Raw genomic sequence first — 20,863 nt, 5'->3', positions numbered from 1 at the left:
GTGTCTGCTAGCACAGACTGAAAAAAACCCTCTACTCTGAAACTGTGCTGGCTATTTATCACGTTTGAAAACTACTCAACTTACATAGTTTTGCTTCAATGTGACCAGAATCAAGTTTGCAGCAAAAGTTATTCAGTGAGCCTGTATCAAAAGAACTTAAGTAAAATGTACTATATAGAAAGAAATTAATGGCTATATACTGCCCTTCATTTGAATACAGAACATTTCATTGGCCTGAACCTCTCCCCCCTTCAGTATAACAAACAAACACAGCTACTCTGTTCAGCTAAATAAGCTACACTGTAAGAGAGATGAAAGAGATTTTAAAGCTCAAACACATTTCTACAGGGAACAGGATAAAAAATCTGACAATAAATAAGAGTACACCTGAATTTAGGGTAACTACATATATATAGATAGCTATATATAGATATATGATATATACAGATCTATATATAGATATATATAGATATATATAGATATAAAAATTACTGCATAACAATAAAATAGTCATGCTCTAACTTTATACAGCTCACTAAAAACATCATTAATAGCCTAAACTCAACCTGTTTAAAAAAAAATAAGAAGTCTAATATGTAAGAGTTTCTCGAAATTATGATATGACAACACTGGTGCCAGCCTGACAACGTTCACTGAAAAGCACACATTCTGCTAGGATTTGTTTGGATTTCTGTACAGACAGTGATGTAATCACCTAGAATAAGGCATCCTACTCCCACAGCAGCCACGAACAAACGAGAGATAAAACAGTAAGGTAGCTCTTTGGAGACCACAGATGTATTCATCCTCAGATATCTACAGCTACCCATAAGGAAAATAAGTGTCTAAAGGATTAATGCTGGATTAATTTCCCCTCTGCATCTCTCACAGTAACAAAAAGCCCGTCAACATTTAAAACTGAGGAGTCTATGCACAGAGAAGAGATCATCATAGCGTTCTTGAGTAAATATTTATTTTGTCTCAGCCTAGGTTTAGTTTAAAATATGTTCTTACCACTCTGCCAAGATCCAGACCCTCCCCTGAGCCACACCACAGAAAGACAAAAGACCTTAGGGATGCAATCTCTTCAATTTCCAGTTTCATAATCTACAAAAACAGAAAGGAACAAAATGTTAAATGCTTTCTGAATTAAGACTTTGTTTAATATATGTAGTATGGTCACAGATTATATCAGGAACAATATTTACATGCATAACATTGCCACCGCAACCTTAAGAATACATATTACTAGTGTTAATCTAGACCCTCATTCTCTTCACTGGTGCCCTTTCAATACATTTGCTGGAGAATGGATTTTAAATTATTTTACTAGTACCCAATCAGTGCCATCCATTCCCACATGTTCTGTTACTCTTCACGCTGACCTGGGCCATATATAGCAATCAGAACACTTTAGAACAGTGGTCCCCAAAGTGTGGTGCGCACCCCCCAAGGGAGGCCACAAAAACATTTGGGGGGGGGGGAACAGGGGAGGGGGGCGTGTGCAGCAAAGCCCAGGCCAGCCCCCATGGGGGCACCCAGCCCCACTCCAACCCCATCTCTGCCATGCCCCAGCTTCACTCCTGCACGCAACCCCAGTTCTGCCCCCAGCCTCAGCGCCCGGCCTCAGCTCCATTCCTGGCCCCAGACCCAACCCCAGCCTTGGCCACCTTACTCCTGTCCATGCCCTCCCCTCTCTTCACCTAGAGCCACAGCCCCATGGGGAGCGGGGCAGTGCGACCGTGAAAAGTTTTGGAACCACTGTTTTAGAATGGAAGTAGGAGAATGGTCAGCACTACTCAATTAAAATGAATGCACTACCACTGCTTCAGCCACTTTTGGAAACATTAATACTTGTTGGCCATAGTGATAAGTATGCAACTTTAAATAAATCAAATATACACAGAAGAGAATATTATGGATTTAAAGTCCAAAAAGTATCTATAGCCAATATACAGTTTTCTTGAAAACATGGAGATTATCTTAGTCTCATCTCATTAGCAGTTTAAACCCAGAAATACTCAGCTAAGTCTTGTGACCAGTTTTAGATAAGTGAAGCAAATACATAGTCATTTATATGAGAGGCATTCCTTTCATTTCCAGGTTTAAATAGAAAAAAATATCAAGATCGAGGCTCAAAAACAAGAGTAACATTTAGAGTGAAACAACTTCAGGTTAAATAACTAACGGATGCATGCAGGTTGAAGGGATTATCTGTAACTTGCTAATACATCAAACCAAGTCTCATTTACTGCAATGGCAAAAAAAAAAAAATGCAACAGGAACTACTGCAAGATAAAATAGTGAAACTTTTAACAAGTTGCTCTCCTTGTACACTTTGTTTTTTCTTCTAGATTATTTGATGTGTTATGTTTCTCAACTGCTTCAATGTTTTTCTTGATGAATCCTAATATTGAAGTCTATTATCATGGGTATGGTATGACTGTTTCAAACTCATTCATTACAGTTGGATGCAAGTTTGCTTCTCCATTACCAGTTGCTTCTCCGTTATTTTTGCCTTTCATGTGTGCCCATTGAACATCTCCACATGTAGATTGGTCTGTGGCTCTTTGTCTGAACGGAAGCCATAGCTGTGGTCTTAAGTCATGACAAACAACTTGAGATGGCCATGGGTGTGTAAAATTAAATGACAACACACTGGGGTAACAGAACTAAGTCCCAAGACCCCATCTGTTTTCCTCGGGAGGTTAACATGTGGGATAACTGAGGGAAAATTATATAGTTCAGAGCTAATTGAGATTAGAACAAAGTGATTTTCTTCTTCATTATGTTGGAGTGGAGGTCATTTTAAAAGTGTATTTTATGTCTAATTTTCCTAGTGCTAACATAGGCAGAGTACATACATTTAAATAAAATAAATACTACAGTAAACATGACCTGAAAAGGGGGAAAAAACTGGATTTATATGATTTTTTGCTTCTTTATGATATATAAAGTCTGGAAAGTTTTATCAAGGAGCTTCCTTCTTTGTTTTTTACATTAGAAACTCTGTTCTTGTCTATCTTGGAAAAGTCTATGGAGACTTGACATTTAGTAAAAATGACATAAGAGAAACAACAATTAAGGGGAAGAATTTTTAATCAAACTTTTCAGAATTATAGTGGGCTTTGGCTGTCTTCTGTTAATACCTGTTTAACTCCAATGCATAATGAACACTTGGGAGAAAGGATGTCTGTTAAAGATTCAATTATTGCACCTGTTCAATTAAGGAGCAAGTGATCCTCATACACATCTGAGACCTCCTCAAGAAGTTATCCAGCAAAGCCAAGACAGACAAGACTGGCTATTCCTAAAATTTCTAAGATTAAAAACAAGCAGCAAAAATGAAGGGTTTTTTGGATGTGGGGATTGTTTTAAAAATCCTTTCAGGCCTTCTTTATACATTATGATGGGCCAAAAAAGGGCATAAGCCTAGTTTTGAAGAAATCCTTTGAGAGTCACCTTTAACAATTTAAGTGTGTAAATACAAATACACACACACACACACCCCTTAGTTTTTGCAAGAACTCATTTTTCTCACACAAATCCTATGTAAAAATGCTGTACACCGAAATCTACACTTCAATCTATTTTATAAGGTATTTACAAAGACTTTTTGCACAGTAAGAAAAAAAAGCTTACATCATCCCAAGTCCAGCATTTTTCATTGGCCGTGATGCCAGTCTCTCTGTAGTATTCTTCCAATGGAGGCTCCAAAAGAATCACATCAAATTTGGACTTTAGTTCTCTAATGTCAAAGGCTTCCAAGTCTGCTTGTAAATACCTATTTAAAGAGATAATAAACTATGACAAATTGCTTGGACAAAGTAGAACTGCAGTTCCCAAATTCCCACAGAGCTCTTGCTGGGGATCAGTGGAAAGATTTGTCTCCTCTTGGTTTCTAGGGGCTACAATGCATTAAATACATGTAAAAATATATTAAAGTTACCTTGAACATAAGTAAGTGCTGTAGTGACTACACAGATGTTGTGGAATAACGAACAGGAAAGTAGAAGATCCCAAAAAGTGGTCTACACCATTACACTATGAAAGTCCAATATAACTAAACTAATGATACTTTCAAAGAGGAGTCCTTTTAAGACACAGCAATAAGAATTCAGAGATAGCGAGTAAGGAAAAGGGCTAGACAACCGTCCACACATGATCTGGTACAGCATCAAGGTACAATCATTTACATGGAACGTTTTTGACAAATATCTCCATTTAAGAAAGAAAAACCAGTTGCTGCTCAGCTATGATTATATATACTATTCCCTCCCCCCCCAAAAATCAAAGTGACAAATGGCAATGTTAAAATATATAGTTTCTATCTGCACTATATGAATCCTATATATATGGAGGGCAATTTGCATTCCCAATATGTAGAATGTGTTTTAAAACACTATTAGAAACTTTGCTTTTCTGAAATTCTGTAGGAACAGGGAGAAAAACAAAGAAATTTAACAAGGCAAGCCATCTCAAGCCAGTCTCTTGCTTCTCTTATTGTAAAGTAGAGCTAGATACCAATGTGGTAGCTACTATGCATGTGTGGAAAAGATACTTATTGTGAGAACAGCATTTTCAAAATATTTAGGCCACTGAACATTAAATAAAATGTCAAATTTTCTTAAAACAAGGTTTTCTTGTGGTTTGAAATTACATTGTTCTAGGTCAAGCTTTTTCATATATATTTCTCCTTTTTGGCTGCCAGATGTATGTTTACATCTGAATGAGGCTGAAAGCACAGTCTACAAAAGATATTTTACAGGCTTCATGACCCATCATGCTCTGGTAAGAAAATCTAATTTATATACAGACATCAATTAAACGCTAAATTAAATTATCCAAAATAAAATGGTTGCATTCTATTGAGGATTCTGTGATTTAATTTAGATTCACAAACCAGAAATAGAAAGTGTAAATCTTAAACAGGTGCTGAAAGATAAAAAGATTTGTGGCGCAGTCAGCCAACATTAAGAGAGTCTGGAGAGCAGAAACCAGTTTCTAACAAAAACACTTACATGGGGGGAGTGTTAGATTTAGATATTAGTTCGTCCTTTAGTCTGATGAGCTCTCTAAGTTTGGGATATTCTTCAAACCTGTCTGCTAAACCTGAGGAAAATAAGAAAATTTGTTAATTTTCAATCTGTTCTGTGAGAATGAAATCTACACAGACAGCCAGTAGACAATCCCAACAAGTATCCTGAAGTAGAGCCAGATATTTTAGTAACCATATTTTATTTAAAAAAAACAAAAAAACACAACCTGTTCAGGTTACCCCAGTACTTTATAAAAGCCTGCTATCCTCAGTCATCCATGCCCAAAGTTACTGAATATTCCAGTGCACTGAACTTCTCTACAGTAATAAAGTATAGAAATATTAGAAAAGATTATGAACGATACCTTGTCCAAAAGTCTCCAAATTTTTCTAGAAGTCCATGATTCACTTTTGCTCAAATTAATTTGGGCAAAAGACATACAGTGGAGTTGTTTTATGTTTTTTTCTGTAATTTTAGTTTAAGTTTATTAAGTATACTAAAGCAGGGTGGATACAAACATTTTGTGGTAACAAATATATATTACTGTTTCCAGAACAACTGTTTGACCTTTAAAGACCACTTTTAATAGGCAACTGACTGTGGCTGGTCCCTTAGGCAGTCACTTAAGCCAGGTTTAATTGTAACTGTAACACTACCATACACGCATACACAAAAGTTTTAATTTCTTAATTACTTAGACTTAATTTTAAAAACCTGTATCAGAAAGGCATAATTTTGGCTCTGATATGTGTAAGACAGAGACCTTGTTATACTCTTAGCATTTAAACACTGGCTGTGAGCACTGCTCCCTATAAACCCCCTACAACCAAAAAAAAAAAAAAAAAAGTTAAATGGAAGTATTTTTGTAAATCCTAGTAGTACCCTAAATAGGAGAAAACAAAAAGATTGTCATGTAGTTCCCTCCCGCAAAGAAATATTAGCTCAACTTCATAAGTGACCTGCAAAGCTTTTCTTTCTTAAATTTGTCCACTTTGTCAGCTTATGAGACTTGGAAACCATAAAGATTCACTTGTACTTTTTTTTTTTTTTAATCAAAATTCTTGTCCTGATTATTTTAATTAAGAATAGGGGCTATGGCCCCTGCCTCCAATTTCATGGAAAAACTGGTGTCAGAGATTCTTAAGCTCCACCACAGCTGACATTACAGCTATTTGTATCCAATGAAATGCAAATAGTATCTTTTTTCCCCCCTCTCACATACATATTTTATTTACACATTGCATTAAAACAGTTATGTTTTTAGTTACAGCTGCTACTTTGTTGCCTCCCAGCACATTGTGTGTGGGAAGTGGAAAAGCCAAAAATCTCAGACAGTAGGAACTCAAACCAGCGGAAGGCAAAGGGGTATTTCCAAAAGATGATCTTCAAGGATGAATAAGAGTCTATTTAAAAATTTAAAAAGTGATGGATACTAAAATAAAAATAAAGCAGGTTCTATCGCATCAGGAGATAAATTGATCTTGCAAGAGAAGGAATCAATGAAAATGAACTGGTGCTGACAAGGCACCCTGTAACTTTCAACAGAGATATATCAAAAAGCTATTGTCAGAATTGCATCTAAAATACAGTTTGGGTCTACATACATGTTTAATATTCAGTTAGTAACTATGATCAGCTAACAGTGCATCACACCTACCAGCTGCCTCGTATGGCACACAACTGTCTTCCTGTAACTGGTTTAACATATTTGTTTCAGAAACAGGACACCACAGTCATATCCATGTAATCAGTTTGGCCAGCTCGCCTTCCTCCCAGCTCTGCAGGCAGAAGAACACCCCAGAGTGTATTGCCTCAAATGCTATTGTGTGCATATCCTCTGGGCCCTCAATTCCCAGCTAGCACTATGAATACCTGCCTAGAGTTGATTAGAAGGATTGTCCAATGATTAGAGCAGTAGCCAAGGAACTGAGAGAACCAGGGTCAAAATATAATCTTTTTCCAAATAAATCTGTGTAAAGTGAAATCTGAATTTAATACAAAATATCAGACTTATTACAGTCTCTTAAAACATTAAAATAAAAAATAAATATGATGAATCCAAGAGCCTCCATCAAAAGCTTTGAGTCAAAGGCTGCTTTTCTATATAAAAAAAACACAGGGAAAACATCTAACTATGACTCAATAGGTCATGTATTGTATTAAGGGCTTGATCCCATGGTGGGAACCAGGGGCTATGCTACTGGGTGCAAGAGACTGGCAAAGTCATCACAGGCATTCAGACCCAGCTACTGACTCCTGGAGACATCATGTACCTCACCAGGATCATCCACTGAGCCCACCTGTGTTGTCTCATTGTCCTATTTTATACCTTCTCCCTACCTGAGCTCTGACTGGTTCAGTTCTTAAATTATGAATATTTATGACTCCACCCATCATGGAAACTTACTCTCCTGCTCATGAAAAAACACTGATCTTCCCAGTAACTACCAGACCTTGCTTCTGGATGGTTCTGGGCACTTCCAGTAAATAGTCTTGTTCTGTCTCCTTGCATGTATACACAAAGATACAAATAAACAGAAATCCATTAATTTCTCAACTAACTCCTTCTCTGTTGCTAAACAAATAAAATACTGCAATTCAAAAGGCACAATTGTTACAGCAGCAGAAACTTTGGGTTGTTGTTAGTTCTTTTATTTTTCTGGGGGAAAAGGGTAGAGTAGTTAAGTACCAGAGGAGAAGGAGCAGAGTGCAACCAGAAAAGAGAAACACTTGGGTCAACACAGAGCACTATGGGGGGAAAAGGGACAATATTCCTTCAGAGAGTACAGTCTCATGTTGTTTTCAACACCTAGAAACCGGAGGGGGAAAAAACTGCTATGGCTGCAGGTCAGATTTGGGAATATTTTCAAGAAATTCCCTGTACCTCTGGGTAAAAAAAGGAGCATGTGCCAAATGCAAACAGTGGAACAAAGAGATGCAAACCCTGGTTGTCAGAATGAAATGTTATGAAAAATCCTCCTCAGAAGGCAATGCCTTTGAAAACGATGATGTGGACATGTCTGAACAATCTGGATCAACTGGTTAGTAAACTTATTTTTGCACCATTCTTATGGACAGCCCACCATGTCTTACCATACGAGTAATTAATTTAGACGGTCATAAATTTGTTTACAGAGTAGATTACCTCTTTATGAATCAAAATATAACTGGCATGTTAGTTTATTGTGGAAGTATTTATCAAATACATTTTTATTGTTGCTCCTGGACTTCTCAAACAATTTTTTATTGGTCAGTATAATCAAACATCCTAGGTGAAGATTTCCTGTTTAAAAGTAAAATTTTATAAGGCACTTATGAATTTTAAAACTTAAAAAAAAATGGTTTTTTTACAGCTGTTTGGTATGTTCCTAGAGATAAGGGTTTGAGTAGATTTAGGTAATCCTTATAATTTATTATATTCCCTATAAAACTCTGTTTAAAATAAATCATATGATTTAAACACTAATACAAACAGCTGCAGTAGGAAGGATCTTCCATTTACAATTTCTTTTAAAGCAATGCACTGAGTAAAGCTCTGAGTGATTGACTTGATTTTACCATTTTGTTTCAGGGTCCAGCTTAGACATAGGATTTATGAATGTCCATCATCTCCAATACCATTAACTGCAGAGCCATCTGGCTGATACCAGCAGCAATGCTGCAAATGAACATACGTCAGGCAGAACCATACCTGCATCAAAAAAGACTTTCTTCATCATCCAGTAAAATCATGGATGAGTTCATAATCAGGACTGACAGATTCCAGAAAGTTTCCATAGATGAAAAGACTGCTTTGTTAATTTCTGCATCGAATTTTCCTTTTCATCTTGCTCAGAACAAACATTTCATTGACATGGTTCAATCATTACAATCAGGCTACACGCCACTCTACAAAGTAGACGTTGCTGTAAGGTTTGTGCATACACTGTATGAGAAAAACTGACAGGAAATTCATTAATCTGAGTCTCGATGGATGAACCAATTTACAGAGTGAGCCAGTAATACGTCTGTGTGAAACAGAAGATGGGGTTGTCTATCTTACAAAAACAACTAATACATCAGGAAATACCCATACAGAATAATACATAGAAGTAGCAGTAAAAGCTATAACAAACTATGAACAAAAATGCAAGCGTCAAGTACATAGCTTTGTCACAGACAATGCTGCAAATGTAGCAAGTCAAGAAGAAATCTAGAAGATAATGAAGGGAACCTGAAACTTTTACCATATGGAGGTAGTGCTCATTTGGTGCATCTTTTAGCCAAAGACTTATGCCCAACTCTAGGAATAAAGGAAAGTGTTGCTGAAATTGCAAATTCTTCCCTAACAACCACTTTGCTTCAGCTTCACTGATGAGAGCAGGAGGATCCAAACCAACTGTCCCCCAAATGTACAATGATTTTCAATGGTTGACTGTTTTGAGCTATTTATTTAGAACTGGCCTATTCTGATGACAATTTGTGAAGAAAGTCGTGACAAAACAGATGGCACTATCAGTCAAAATAGTCAACATCAGACTAAAGAGAAATGTGGAAGATATGTTGAAAATACTGAAAGCTTGGACAAACTGCAGAAAGATTGTTTCTGTATTGCTGATGCTGCTGAAATTCAGAAAGAACTTTGAAAACAGACATACCCAAAAACAACCCACAAGCAGTAAAAAAGAGGATGGATCAAGCACTCATTCCACCTCATTTTCTTGCCAATATTCTCAACCCAAAGTATGAAGATAGATGCCTAGCTGCTGAAGATGCAGCTGCTATGACACGGGAACCACCACCAATCATAATAAATTTCAGGCCTAGAGGTGAATCATTCAAGCAGTACATGTTTGCTGATGGTGTTTTAAAGAAAGTCACACTACTGAACTGGTGGATGTCACTAGCTAGCACCTGGAAGCAGAGTTTGTTGAAATAAGTGCTAAATCAACTTTGACAGCAGTGACCTCTTCTGCAGGCACAGAAAGAATATTTTCTTCCTTCAAAGCTGAGAAATCAACTGGGAATTGAAAAAGCAAGAAAATTTCTCTTTCTTCCAGTCTATGAATAAAAACAAAGAGGGAGTGGAGGAGATCTACTGGTTTTAGAAGTTTGAAGGACAGCCTAAGTAACTTAGGAGGCTATTGTCTCATTTTCAAGAGACTTAAGCAAGTAGGAACTTTCACTTAGGCATATCTGAAAAATGTCCCAGGTTGATCTAAATAATCAGTTTAATTCATTGACTACAGTTAATCCCGCTGTTCCTTTATAAATCATTTAGTTGTAAATGTGAAACATATTTTAATAAGTGTATATATCCAAAATATCAAAGGTTGTTTTAATATAAAATAAATTTTATATGCTGCTTTGTGTGTTTGTTTAAATTCCAGTTACCATCCTAATGCAGCTTGACACAAATCATGAGCAAAAAGTTAAATTACCAATGACCAATATATCATTCATGATTTTCTAACACACTGAAAATGTACCATTAATAAGAATCTAAAAATATTAAGCTATATAATTGCTTAAATAAATGTTCATAGTCATAGTGTACCCTCCTAGGTAGCAAAAAGATACATCAAATCTTGAGTAAAGGCTCCGTTTAGCTGTAAATCAACATGTTTTAATGTAGCAACCAGTGAGAATAGATTTTCTTTAGAAAATAACTCAAGTGCAAATGGAAAAGTTGATTAAAATCAAAGTAGTAAAGCAAGACTTTTCATTTGGTGATTTAAATCACCTTGATTTGAAATCAATCCACCCTGTACCAAAGACTGAGAGACAGTCAGATATTCTAACTGTGATGTGGGCCCAAGTATCAAAGAGAGATTTCCCACAGTATACATATATAAACAGAGCTAAGCTACAAGGTAGGTGCAAAAGCACAAATATTTTTCTGATGCCTGAAGAGCTGCCACATGGAGACAAACTGGGACCATGCCCAGGACCCTAAGTAATCACCAAATTTTTAAATTAAAAGTTATAAAATTTATTAAATTAAATATTGATATTAAAAGTTTAAAAAGCCCCAAAGTGGCAGTTTGGTGCCTATAACGAGAGAAAAAGGAGGCTACCAATTATCTCTCCAGTCTTATGTCTGCAAAGTGTGAGGGTCTAGAGAAACAGTTGTCCAGAGACTCCTTTTACCTGATCCTCAAATAGGTTTCTTTACTACAGAAGAGCCCGACTGCACACAACTGTGGTTCTCAATCAGGGTTATGCAGAGGTCTTCTGGGGGCGCATCACCTCATTTAGATATTTGCCTAGTTTTACAACAGGCTACATAAAAAGCACTAGCCAAGTCAGTCTAAACTAAAATTTCAAACAGACAATGACTTGTTTATACTGCTTGACATGCTATACACTGAAATGTAAGTACAATTCTATTCCATACAATTTATTTCATAATTATATAGTAAAGATGAGAAAGTAAGCAATCTTTCAGTAATAGTGTGCTGTGACACTTTTGCATTTTTATGTCTTATTTTGTAAGCCGGTAGTTTTTAAGTGAGGTGATACTTGGGTGTGTGCAAGACAAATCAGACTCCTGAAAGAGGTACAATAGTCTGGAAAGGTTGAGAGCCACTGGCATATGACACCTCACGGAAATAACAATTTCAATTACATTTATTCTGTATTCCTTTTATGGCTACACAATACGTCAGAGCAAATATTAACAAGGCAAGCTCTCATTCACTTATCTTCAGACATACAGATTATTCATTATTCTCTCTAATTGGTAAAAATAGTGAAATAAGTCTTTCAAGCATATGAACATCTCATTCACTCTGAATATAAAAAGAAAAAGAGTACTTGTGGCACCTTAGAGACTGGGGGGGGGGGAGGACAGGGGACGACCTTTTGAAGTGATAATTAAGGTGGCCCATTTCCAGCAGTTGACAAGAACATCTGGGGGGGGGGGAGATATGAAGAGAAATAAACATGGGGAAATAGTTTTACTTTATGTAACGACAAATCCACCCCAGTCTTTATTCAAGCCTAAGTTAATTGTTTCCAGTTTTCAAATTAATTCCAATTCAGCAATCTCTCGTTGGAGTCTGTTTTTGAAGTTTTTTTTGTTGAAGAATTGCCACTTTTAGGTCTGTAATCGAGTGACCCAAGAGACTGAAGTGTTCTCTGACTGGTTTTTTAATGTTATAATTCTTGACATCTAATTTGTGTCCATTTATTCTGTTAAGTAGAGACTGTCCAGTTTGACCAATGTACATGGCAGAGGGGCATTGCTGGCACATGATGGCATATATCACACTCGTAGATGTGCAGGTGAACGAGCCTCTGATAGCTTGGCTGATGTGATTAGGCCCTATGATGGTGTCAGCCTGGACCAGTCAACACAAGAGATCCACTTCCGGGACACTACGGTGCTAATAAGCGATGGCCACATAAACACCACCCTTTACCGGAAACCTACTGACCGCTATACCTACCTACATGCCTCCAGCTTTCATCCAGACCACATCATACGATCCATTGTCTAAAGCCAAGCTCTTCGATACAACTGCATTTGCTCCAACCCCTCAGACAGAGAAACACCTACAAGATCTCTGTCAAGCTTTCTTACAACTACAATACCCACCTGCTGAAGTGAAGAAACAGATTGACAGAGCTAGAAGAGTACCCAGAAGTTACCTACTCCAGGACAGGCCCAACAAAGAAAATAACAGAGCGCCACTAGCCATCACCTTCAGCCCCCAACTAAAACCTCTCCAATGCATCATCAAGGATCTACAACCTATCCTGAAGGACGACCCATCACTCTCACAGATCTTGGGAGACAGGCCAGTCCTTGCTTACAGACAGCCCCCCAACCTGAAGCAAATACTCACCAGCAACCACACAACAGAACCACTGACCCAGGAACCTATCCTTTGAACAAAGCCTGTTGCCAACTGTGTCCACATATCTATTCAGGGGACACCATCATAGGACCTAATCACATCAGCCACACTATCAGAGGCTCATTCACCTGCACATCTACTAATGTGATATATGCCATCATGTGCCAGCAATGCCCCTCTGCCATGTACATTGGTCAAACTGGACAGTCTCTACGTAAAAGAATAAATGGACATAAATTAGACGTCAAGAATTATAACATTAAAAAACCAGTCAGAGAACACTTCAATCTCTTTGGTCACTCAATTACAGACCTAAACCTGGCAATTCTTCAACAAAAAAACTTCAAAAACAGACTCCAAGGAGAGACTGCTGAATTGGATACAATTGATACAAACTGGATACAATTAACTTAGGCTTGAATAAAGACTGAGAATGGATGTGTCATTCCACAAAGTAAAACTATTTCCCCATGTTTATTCCCTCCTGCCCCGTTCCTCAGATGTTCTTGTCAACTGCTGGAAATGGCCCACCTTGATTATCACTACAAAAGGTCGTCTCCCATCCCGTTCCCGTTCCCCCCACTAGTAATAGCTCACCTTACCTGATCTCTATCGTTACAGTGTGTATGGTAACACCCATTGTTTCTTGTTCTTTATGTATATAAATCTCCCCACTGTATTTTCCACTGAATGCATCAGAAGAAGTGAGCTGTAGCTCACGTAAGCTTATGCTCAATTAAATTTGTTAGTCTCTAAGGTGCCACAGGTAATACTTTTCTTTTTGCGGATACAGACTAACACGGCCACTACTCTGAACATAGATATACCTGACTCAGAATATGCAGATTTTCTTAGGAGTGATAATCAGAGCTCTCAAGATGAATATCCTGTTTATCCTGGAAAGCAGTTTGTTATCTAAAACCTCTTATTTCAATACCTTATGCCAAAAGATTTTTTTGAAGTGTTCAAAAGACTGTGATAGTATGTTTATACTGAGGAGGCACCCAGATGCCATGACTAAGATGTGCTAAGAGCTGTACAAACACACAATCCCTTCTCTGAATATCTTACAGTCTTATAATTGGTTCACAGTGAGATAAAATATTTCAGAGATTTTTTTTTAAACTACGTTGCCATGAGGCATCCATGTTGGAGGACAGGACCAAAGGATATTATTTTAATTTTACAAACTCAAAACACAGAGCCAGGTAGCACGTACATAGCACTTTTCAAACAGTTGAGTAAATTCACCATTGGCCTGAACATGTGAAACTACATTGACTTAAATAGTTATGCTCTTCTATATTAGTAGGCTAAATTCATTGCTAATGAATTCTCAGAACTAACTTATTTTGCAAATTATTATTTTCCCATTTTATATGGAATGCACAGATGTAAAATGAGTTCTCTGGGGCAGCACAGTGAAACCAACTGCTAAACCAAGATTAGAAAACTGTCCATGGGACCTAGGGACAGTTGATCAGTCCACTAGACCAGAGATTCTTTACCTTTGTTTTCCTGCTATAAAACTCCAGGGCCCAGTTGTGGGGGCAGAGACTTTGACTTCCATTGGGGTGCGGGGGAGCGAGGGTTAGCGGGGCTCAGGCCAGCTGGGCACAGTGGAGTCCAGGGAGGGAACACCACCTTCAACCCAACTCACCTCAGGAGGCCACCCAGACTGTCTGGGTTGGGGGGCAACCAAAAATTACAACTCAAAGCGGGGACTTAGTCCCACGGGGGCGGCGCCGAAGCTTTGGGATTCAGTCCCATGATTCCTGGCTTCAGCCTCGCCTGGGCTCCAGGACGTGGAGATCCAGGTTTCAGCCATGGGGCCCTGCAGCCCCCCTGAAACAGCTCACAGACCCCTGGTTGAAAGTCACTGCACTACACCACACTGGAACATGAAATTCACCAGTTAAAAAGCTTTTAAAACTAAATAGTTTAAAATAAAGCGGGCAATAGCATTTTCCTACCTCTATAACACTGATACTGACAAAAACCAAGTCCCAGGTAATTTTATAAATGGAAGAACAGAGAGACACTTCCATTCCCTTTCTTATTTTCAATACCAGAAAAGACAGCATGCCCAAATACAAACAATTACAGTTTAGGGCGGGAGAAGGAGGGGTCGGGAAGAAGAGCAAGAGGTGAAGCTATATTACAGCAAACAGTGAGAAACTTTCTTAGTTAATTGTTTGGGCTATTCTGACATACCCACATCTCTGATAAAGTTCTGCGGCCTGTGTCCTGTATCCACAAAGTGTTGACAATAATCATTGTGAGGATTTAAGCTCTGGGTTCCCTATAGAAAAAAGGAACAAAAAGGGGGAGAGATGATTCAGGTCATGCACATTTCCAACTGATTTTACATACCACATGGCAAAAATTTTCTAGCTTACAAAATACTGTTCTGCCCCTTCCTCAACATATCATTCTACATCAGTGTTTCTCAAACTTTTGTACTGGTGACCGCTTTCACATAGCAAGCCTCTGAGTGCGACCCCCCCTTATAAATTAAAAACACTTTTTTATATATTTAACACCATTATAAATGCTAGACGCAAAGTGAGGTTTGGGGTGGAGGCTGACAGTTCGCGACTCCCCATTTAAGAACCTCGCAACCCTCGGTTTGAGAACCACTGTTCTACACTGTAAAGATTCCGCAATACACAAGTTATGTATTCTTATAAATTTTAGCCACTGGCATGGGTTCACTGATACCATGGCTCGTTGCAAGCCTGAAACAGGCGAAAAATAGAACAGGCTGATAACATGCACTTGTGTCAGACACTGGCCAAGTGATTCATGAATAATTTAAAGGCCAAGTGTTAATTTCATGTTATCCATAAAGACCCTTCATTAACCTCACATTCAGAGGCATAAGTTCATCCCATAAAATATCTCAAACCGCTTCAGTTGCTGAGACAGCTTAATGCAACCACATGATGGGAGAGCAATGATTGCAAGGCGCAAAAGGGGATTACCTTCAGAAAGGTACTGGAATCTTTGTAAATCTCTTCTTCATAGGGCAAGTTCTCTTCATCCTGATGCAGCTCTACTTCATCCTTTGGAATAAAGCAGATTTTATATGCATGTAGGCACATGCTGTTTCTCTCCTCATTATGACTCCGCTTCTTAATGAAGGAAGAAGTGGGCTGTCTATGAATATAAGCCTCCTGCAACAGTAGATCATGAATGTTTCCAATGCCAGTTTTGGAAAAGAAATATAACTGACATGTTGCCAAAAAGGGCACTCTTTCTCTCATTACTATGCAGCTCGGGTTACCAACAAGGCCTTGAAAATAAGTAAGCATGTATAAAGCACCATAAATATATGTGGTGCTTTACACAACACAAAATCAGATATGCACTATCCTGAACAGTTTACACTCCCTTTTTATATATACCTACTAAAGTATTTTTTTGTGCAGGGGAAACCAGAAAGCCTTAGTAATTAAGACCCCCTCTTGTGAGTTACTGCCAATGTTTTAATGAGTAACCACAGCCCATCATACAAGCCAACACTTAACTCCTTCTCCCCAACCATATCTTCAAAAAATACCTAACTAACAAACAACTCAAAGCTTTTACAAAAAGGGTGACTGGCTAACTGCTACCGTTAAAAAACTACAAGAAATTTCCTTTCCCTGTAAAGGTAATCATCATGTATGTATGCTCAAGACTACAAAACTAGAAGGATGCCAATCTGGTACATTCACAATCTAAAGTACAACAGTGTCCCGAGCAAGTGCTGATTGGTTTCTACAGCAATACAAATCGTAAAATAGGCTACAGCAGCTAGTAGCAAGTAGAAGTAGCATGTGATCTATCAACAGTTCACGGAACACAATTTGAGAAATGCCAATATAAAAATACCTCTCTATTCCTTAAGCCTAGCAGTTAAATAATTCTTTTTAAATGGCACAGAGGAGAGAAAATATCAGTGCTACATACAGGATTTCACAACAACTCCTGAGAAACACAAAAAAAACTGATTTTGTACTCAAAAAAGTACAAGTTGCTCTTTATTTACTTTGACTTCAGTAATGTTAACATGGCAACTAGACATTAATTAATTATCTACATTACTAGCTAAGGCTCTTCTATCTTAAGCAACAGGATTTCAGTATCAGAAATTCCCAAGTGTCTGGGTGGGGCAATGATTTAGTGCACTACTTCTCATGTCTGAAAACCTGGGCTCAACCTTGCTTTAGATAACACAATGAGCTTTTTAGTCTCCATTATTCACTTGACAGATTTTTGTCTGTATAACAAAACCACAACATACTTAGGCATTATTAGCCACCTATGCTCACTATAGCTCTGGAATTAGAAGAATACTAAGAGTGTTGCAGGTCCAGACTGCAGTGAGAGATAAGCAGTAAAACCTGAATCAGTACTAGGTCTCTTGTTTTCATAAACCTGACAAATCAATCTATAACTGTTTATTAGTGTTATCCCAAGGGGCATATTCAGTCTAGTGCAGGCGTTCCCAAACTTGGTTCACAGTTTGGTCCTGGTAGGCCACGAGACGCTTTGTTTACCTGACGTCTGCAGGGACAGCCTCTCACAGCTCCCAATGGCTGCACTTCGCCGTTCCCAGCCAATGGGAACTGTGGGAAGCGGTGGCCCGCAAAATATACTGTACGTGTACTGCAAAATATTTATTCTTGGCCAGCAACTCATCTCCCATTTTGGTAATGCAACCTCTTTCTCTTTGGCCTCAACACATACATATCACAATTTCTTTTCATACAACATTACTAGTAACATGTTCCTAGCCAATTCCTATGACCACATCACACCTTTCTTTGAATCTGTCCACTGGTTTGCTCACCCTTCACCACCATACTCGTCTGTGCTATCAAGGCCCTCTCTAACTCTGCCCTTCCACATCTATTCAAACTAGTCTCTTCCAATACCGCCCATATTCTCACAGTAATCATCCCCATATTCCAATGACCTCCATGAGAAAAAAATTAAGCTTTCAGATGTTACTATGTACCAAGACTAGAACAGTGCACCACAACTGCATCCAAGGGGTTCTCCTCATCACCTAAACTTTCTCGCTAGCTCAAAGATGACCCATGGAAGACACTTAATCATTAAATATATATGTTAAACAGCCCTACATGACAGGTTTCAGAGTAGCAGCCGTGTTAATCTGTATCCGCAAAAAGTAAAGGAGGACTTGTGGCACCTTAAAGACTAACATTTATTTGAGCATAAGCTTTGAATGCATCCAATGAAGTGAGTTGTAGCTCACGAAAGCTTATGCTCAAATAAGTTTGTTAGTCTCTAAGGTGCCACAAGTCCTCCTTTTCTTTTAGCCCTACATGAGGCATATCAATACCATGAAATATAATCTAACAGTTTTAGTGACTGACTTCCTGAAATAAGTTTCCCACAAACTAATCTTTTATCATTCAGCACAGAAAGTTCACCACTTTAAAAAAAATCTGTTTCTTGGATTGTTATTTCACTGTCTTTTTAACCTTATATTCTTCAATTTCTTCTTCATCAGCCTCTCCCTCATCTGGATATTTCCGTTTTGCATTTGGTGCTGAAGTATCGTAAGAAGCCCTAAAAACATATAGAAAAGTCATAGATATAAAGCAATTTCTCTCTTTATTACATTAGAACATATTTCATAATCTGGGATTATCTGCAATGGGTGCATATTAGTTTCTGAATTGAATTTAAAAGCCTGGTTTTAATCTATAAAGCCTAAAATGGCTTGGGACCGCCTCTCTCATAATACCATACTGCCACAGCTTTGTGACAAAAGAACTCTTTTAAAGAGTTCTAACTTATTTTCTTAATTGCTTATATTGCTAGAACCTTAAAATAACACATTTACTTTGCAGTGTTTCAAACTGACCAGACCCTAATGGTCAGATTATCAGTTCAGTTGAAGCAGTGTAAATCCAGTAATCATTCCTATTGAAGTTAGAATTTCATTAGTGTAAATCTGGAGTAACTGAAATTAGTTTCTGTCTCCAAGGATTAGTTTGAAGATGGGGGCTAAATCCTGCTTGCCTTACTCAAACAAGCAGTCAATCACTTCAAAGGGATTTTTTCTGTGATTATGGTAAGCATGTTTTGGCTCTAATATTGTTAGAACTTGGTTGGCTAGGGTATTTCTTTTACTATTTCTGCGTTTATGTGTGTTGTACAGTTTTACCTTTTGTTTTTATAGTCCTCCAGGACTGGCTAACAACCACCTCAGTTCAACATCCAGTGCTGTACCAAGTGCTAGTTAAACAGATCTAACAAAGGCCTCTCTCCTAGTCAATTAAGAGCTGTTTTAAGGTTTCCCTTTGCAATCACAAGTGAAAGAATGGAGTTCTGTAAACACAGGAAAAGTAGGGACACTACTATGGCAAGGCTATTTTTAGAACAAAATCTCAGTAAGACAATAAGATTTATGAGCAGAGGCCTTTGATTGTGAAATATTTTTTAATTCTTCTTTTCTGATGTGGACTAACATTTCTTTACTTTTGTTAACCTGGATGAAAAAAAAATGCTTGTCTTATGAAACTGATCCTGCTCTTTTCTCCCCCTCTTTCAAAAAACGATAGGTTACATTGAGCAAAAACTGATTTTTAACAGAGAACTGCTTCAATACAGACCTGCAGGTTTCTCTCGTTTCAGCGATTTCCCTCTGATCATCTTTGCTGTTCAATACGGCACCAATACTATCCGCACTTTCAGCTCCCAACTGAAGGAAGGGCAATACACACACAGAGACACACATATTACACCCCAGCAAAAAGTAACGGCCACAACCACCTCAAACCCAGCCTAAGCCCGCTAGTTTCTGCACCGGGGATGCTCTGATCACTGACCCCTCGCTATGCAACACTGACTGGCTCAGACACTGGCTCCTACCGCTACGTTCAGCACACGCTGCATTGGAGACCAGCAGCGCAGCAGCGTCGGGACGGGGCTGGGGGGCACACGCGGGCACGGCCCGTGGCACGCTGCCTCCCCCGCGCCACTAGCGCTCTGGGCCCGCCGCCGCCGCCCTCGCCCTCGGGACCTAACCACCAGGAGCCAAAGGGGGGCGGGGAGGGGACCCACGGGGCAAACCCGCACCTGCCAGCGGAAGGCCTAGCGCGCCTGCCGCAGCTGTGTGGGCGGGGTCAGAGCAGCTGAGACACACAGCCCTCCGCGGCGGGCGCTGCTCTCGGGGAGTGCTCCGGCCCGGCCCGGCCCCTACGTTCCCTCGTGTCACCCCCGCTACCTGCTGGGCCAGGAGCTGCCGGCGCAGTTTCTGTCGCTCCCTGATCTCCTGAAGCCGGCTGTTCATCGCCATGCAATCGAGGCGGGCTCGCCCCAGGCGCTTCTTTAAAACGTCATTTCCGCTTCCTGCCCTAACTCCCCCAGAGCCTCCGCCAGGCCGAGTCCCGAGCGCGCTAACCACGTGACGCAGACCGTTGCTCGCTGCCCCCACCCCGGCGGCCATCTTTGCTCAGGGCAAGAACCCTGGGAGGCCCGTTCTTCGCACGGGCAGCTGTGGTGGCTATGGCTAGACTGTGTTACGTGTCTGTTAGTAAACAGGCACCAGGGAGGGAGGGGCCAAGTGCCCCAGGATCACATGGCCTCATCCCAGCCACTACCACGGTCTGTCGCTGCCTCACCCGTCCCTCCAGTGTTGGGTGACCAGATGTCCCGATTTTATAGGGACAGTCCCGATTTGGGGGGCTTTTTCTTATATATGCTCCTATTACCCCCCCACCGTCCCGATTTTTCACCCTTGCTGTCTGGTCAGCCTGCTGCAGTGACACCTCCCAGCGCGCCCCCACTGTAGGCTGTCCTGCAATGACAGCCAACCGGAAGGCACTGTTTGTCCGATTTATACTGTGCCTGACTCTGGACCACACGTGCTAGTGCGCGCTATGAAAGTAAACTCTGTTCCTTAGTTTTCACACTCGTGTCCTGTATTTCCTTGGCTCCTTGCTGGGCCCTGTACGTGTGGGG

At 39.5% G+C, this 20,863-nt stretch overlaps 1 protein-coding gene across 1 annotated transcript in view; it reads right to left on the bottom strand.

Moving 5' to 3' along the window:
- The window catches only part of METTL14 (methyltransferase 14, N6-adenosine-methyltransferase non-catalytic subunit), a 29,474-nt gene extending 9,225 nt beyond the window's left edge, over positions 1-20,249 (bottom strand). The window contains exons 1-8 of the mRNA XM_073340997.2: positions 20,127-20,249; positions 19,513-19,601; positions 18,376-18,463; positions 15,865-15,945; positions 15,095-15,182; positions 5,022-5,112; positions 3,643-3,784; positions 1,015-1,107 (exon numbers count right to left, since the gene is read on the bottom strand). Of these exons, the coding sequence (XP_073197098.1) occupies positions 1,015-1,107; positions 3,643-3,784; positions 5,022-5,112; positions 15,095-15,182; positions 15,865-15,945; positions 18,376-18,463; positions 19,513-19,601; positions 20,127-20,198 (744 nt within the window). The 5' untranslated portion in view covers positions 20,199-20,249. The remainder of the gene's footprint in view (positions 1-1,014; positions 1,108-3,642; positions 3,785-5,021; positions 5,113-15,094; positions 15,183-15,864; positions 15,946-18,375; positions 18,464-19,512; positions 19,602-20,126) is intronic.
- Between the last annotated feature and the right edge of the window lie 614 nt (positions 20,250-20,863).

This window comes from Lepidochelys kempii, chromosome 4 (assembly GCF_965140285.1).
Source record: "Lepidochelys kempii isolate rLepKem1 chromosome 4, rLepKem1.hap1, whole genome shotgun sequence".
In the NCBI taxonomy this organism is placed as follows: Eukaryota; Metazoa; Chordata; order Testudines; family Cheloniidae; genus Lepidochelys; species Lepidochelys kempii.
This window is presented reverse-complemented; position numbering and strand designations above follow the sequence as displayed.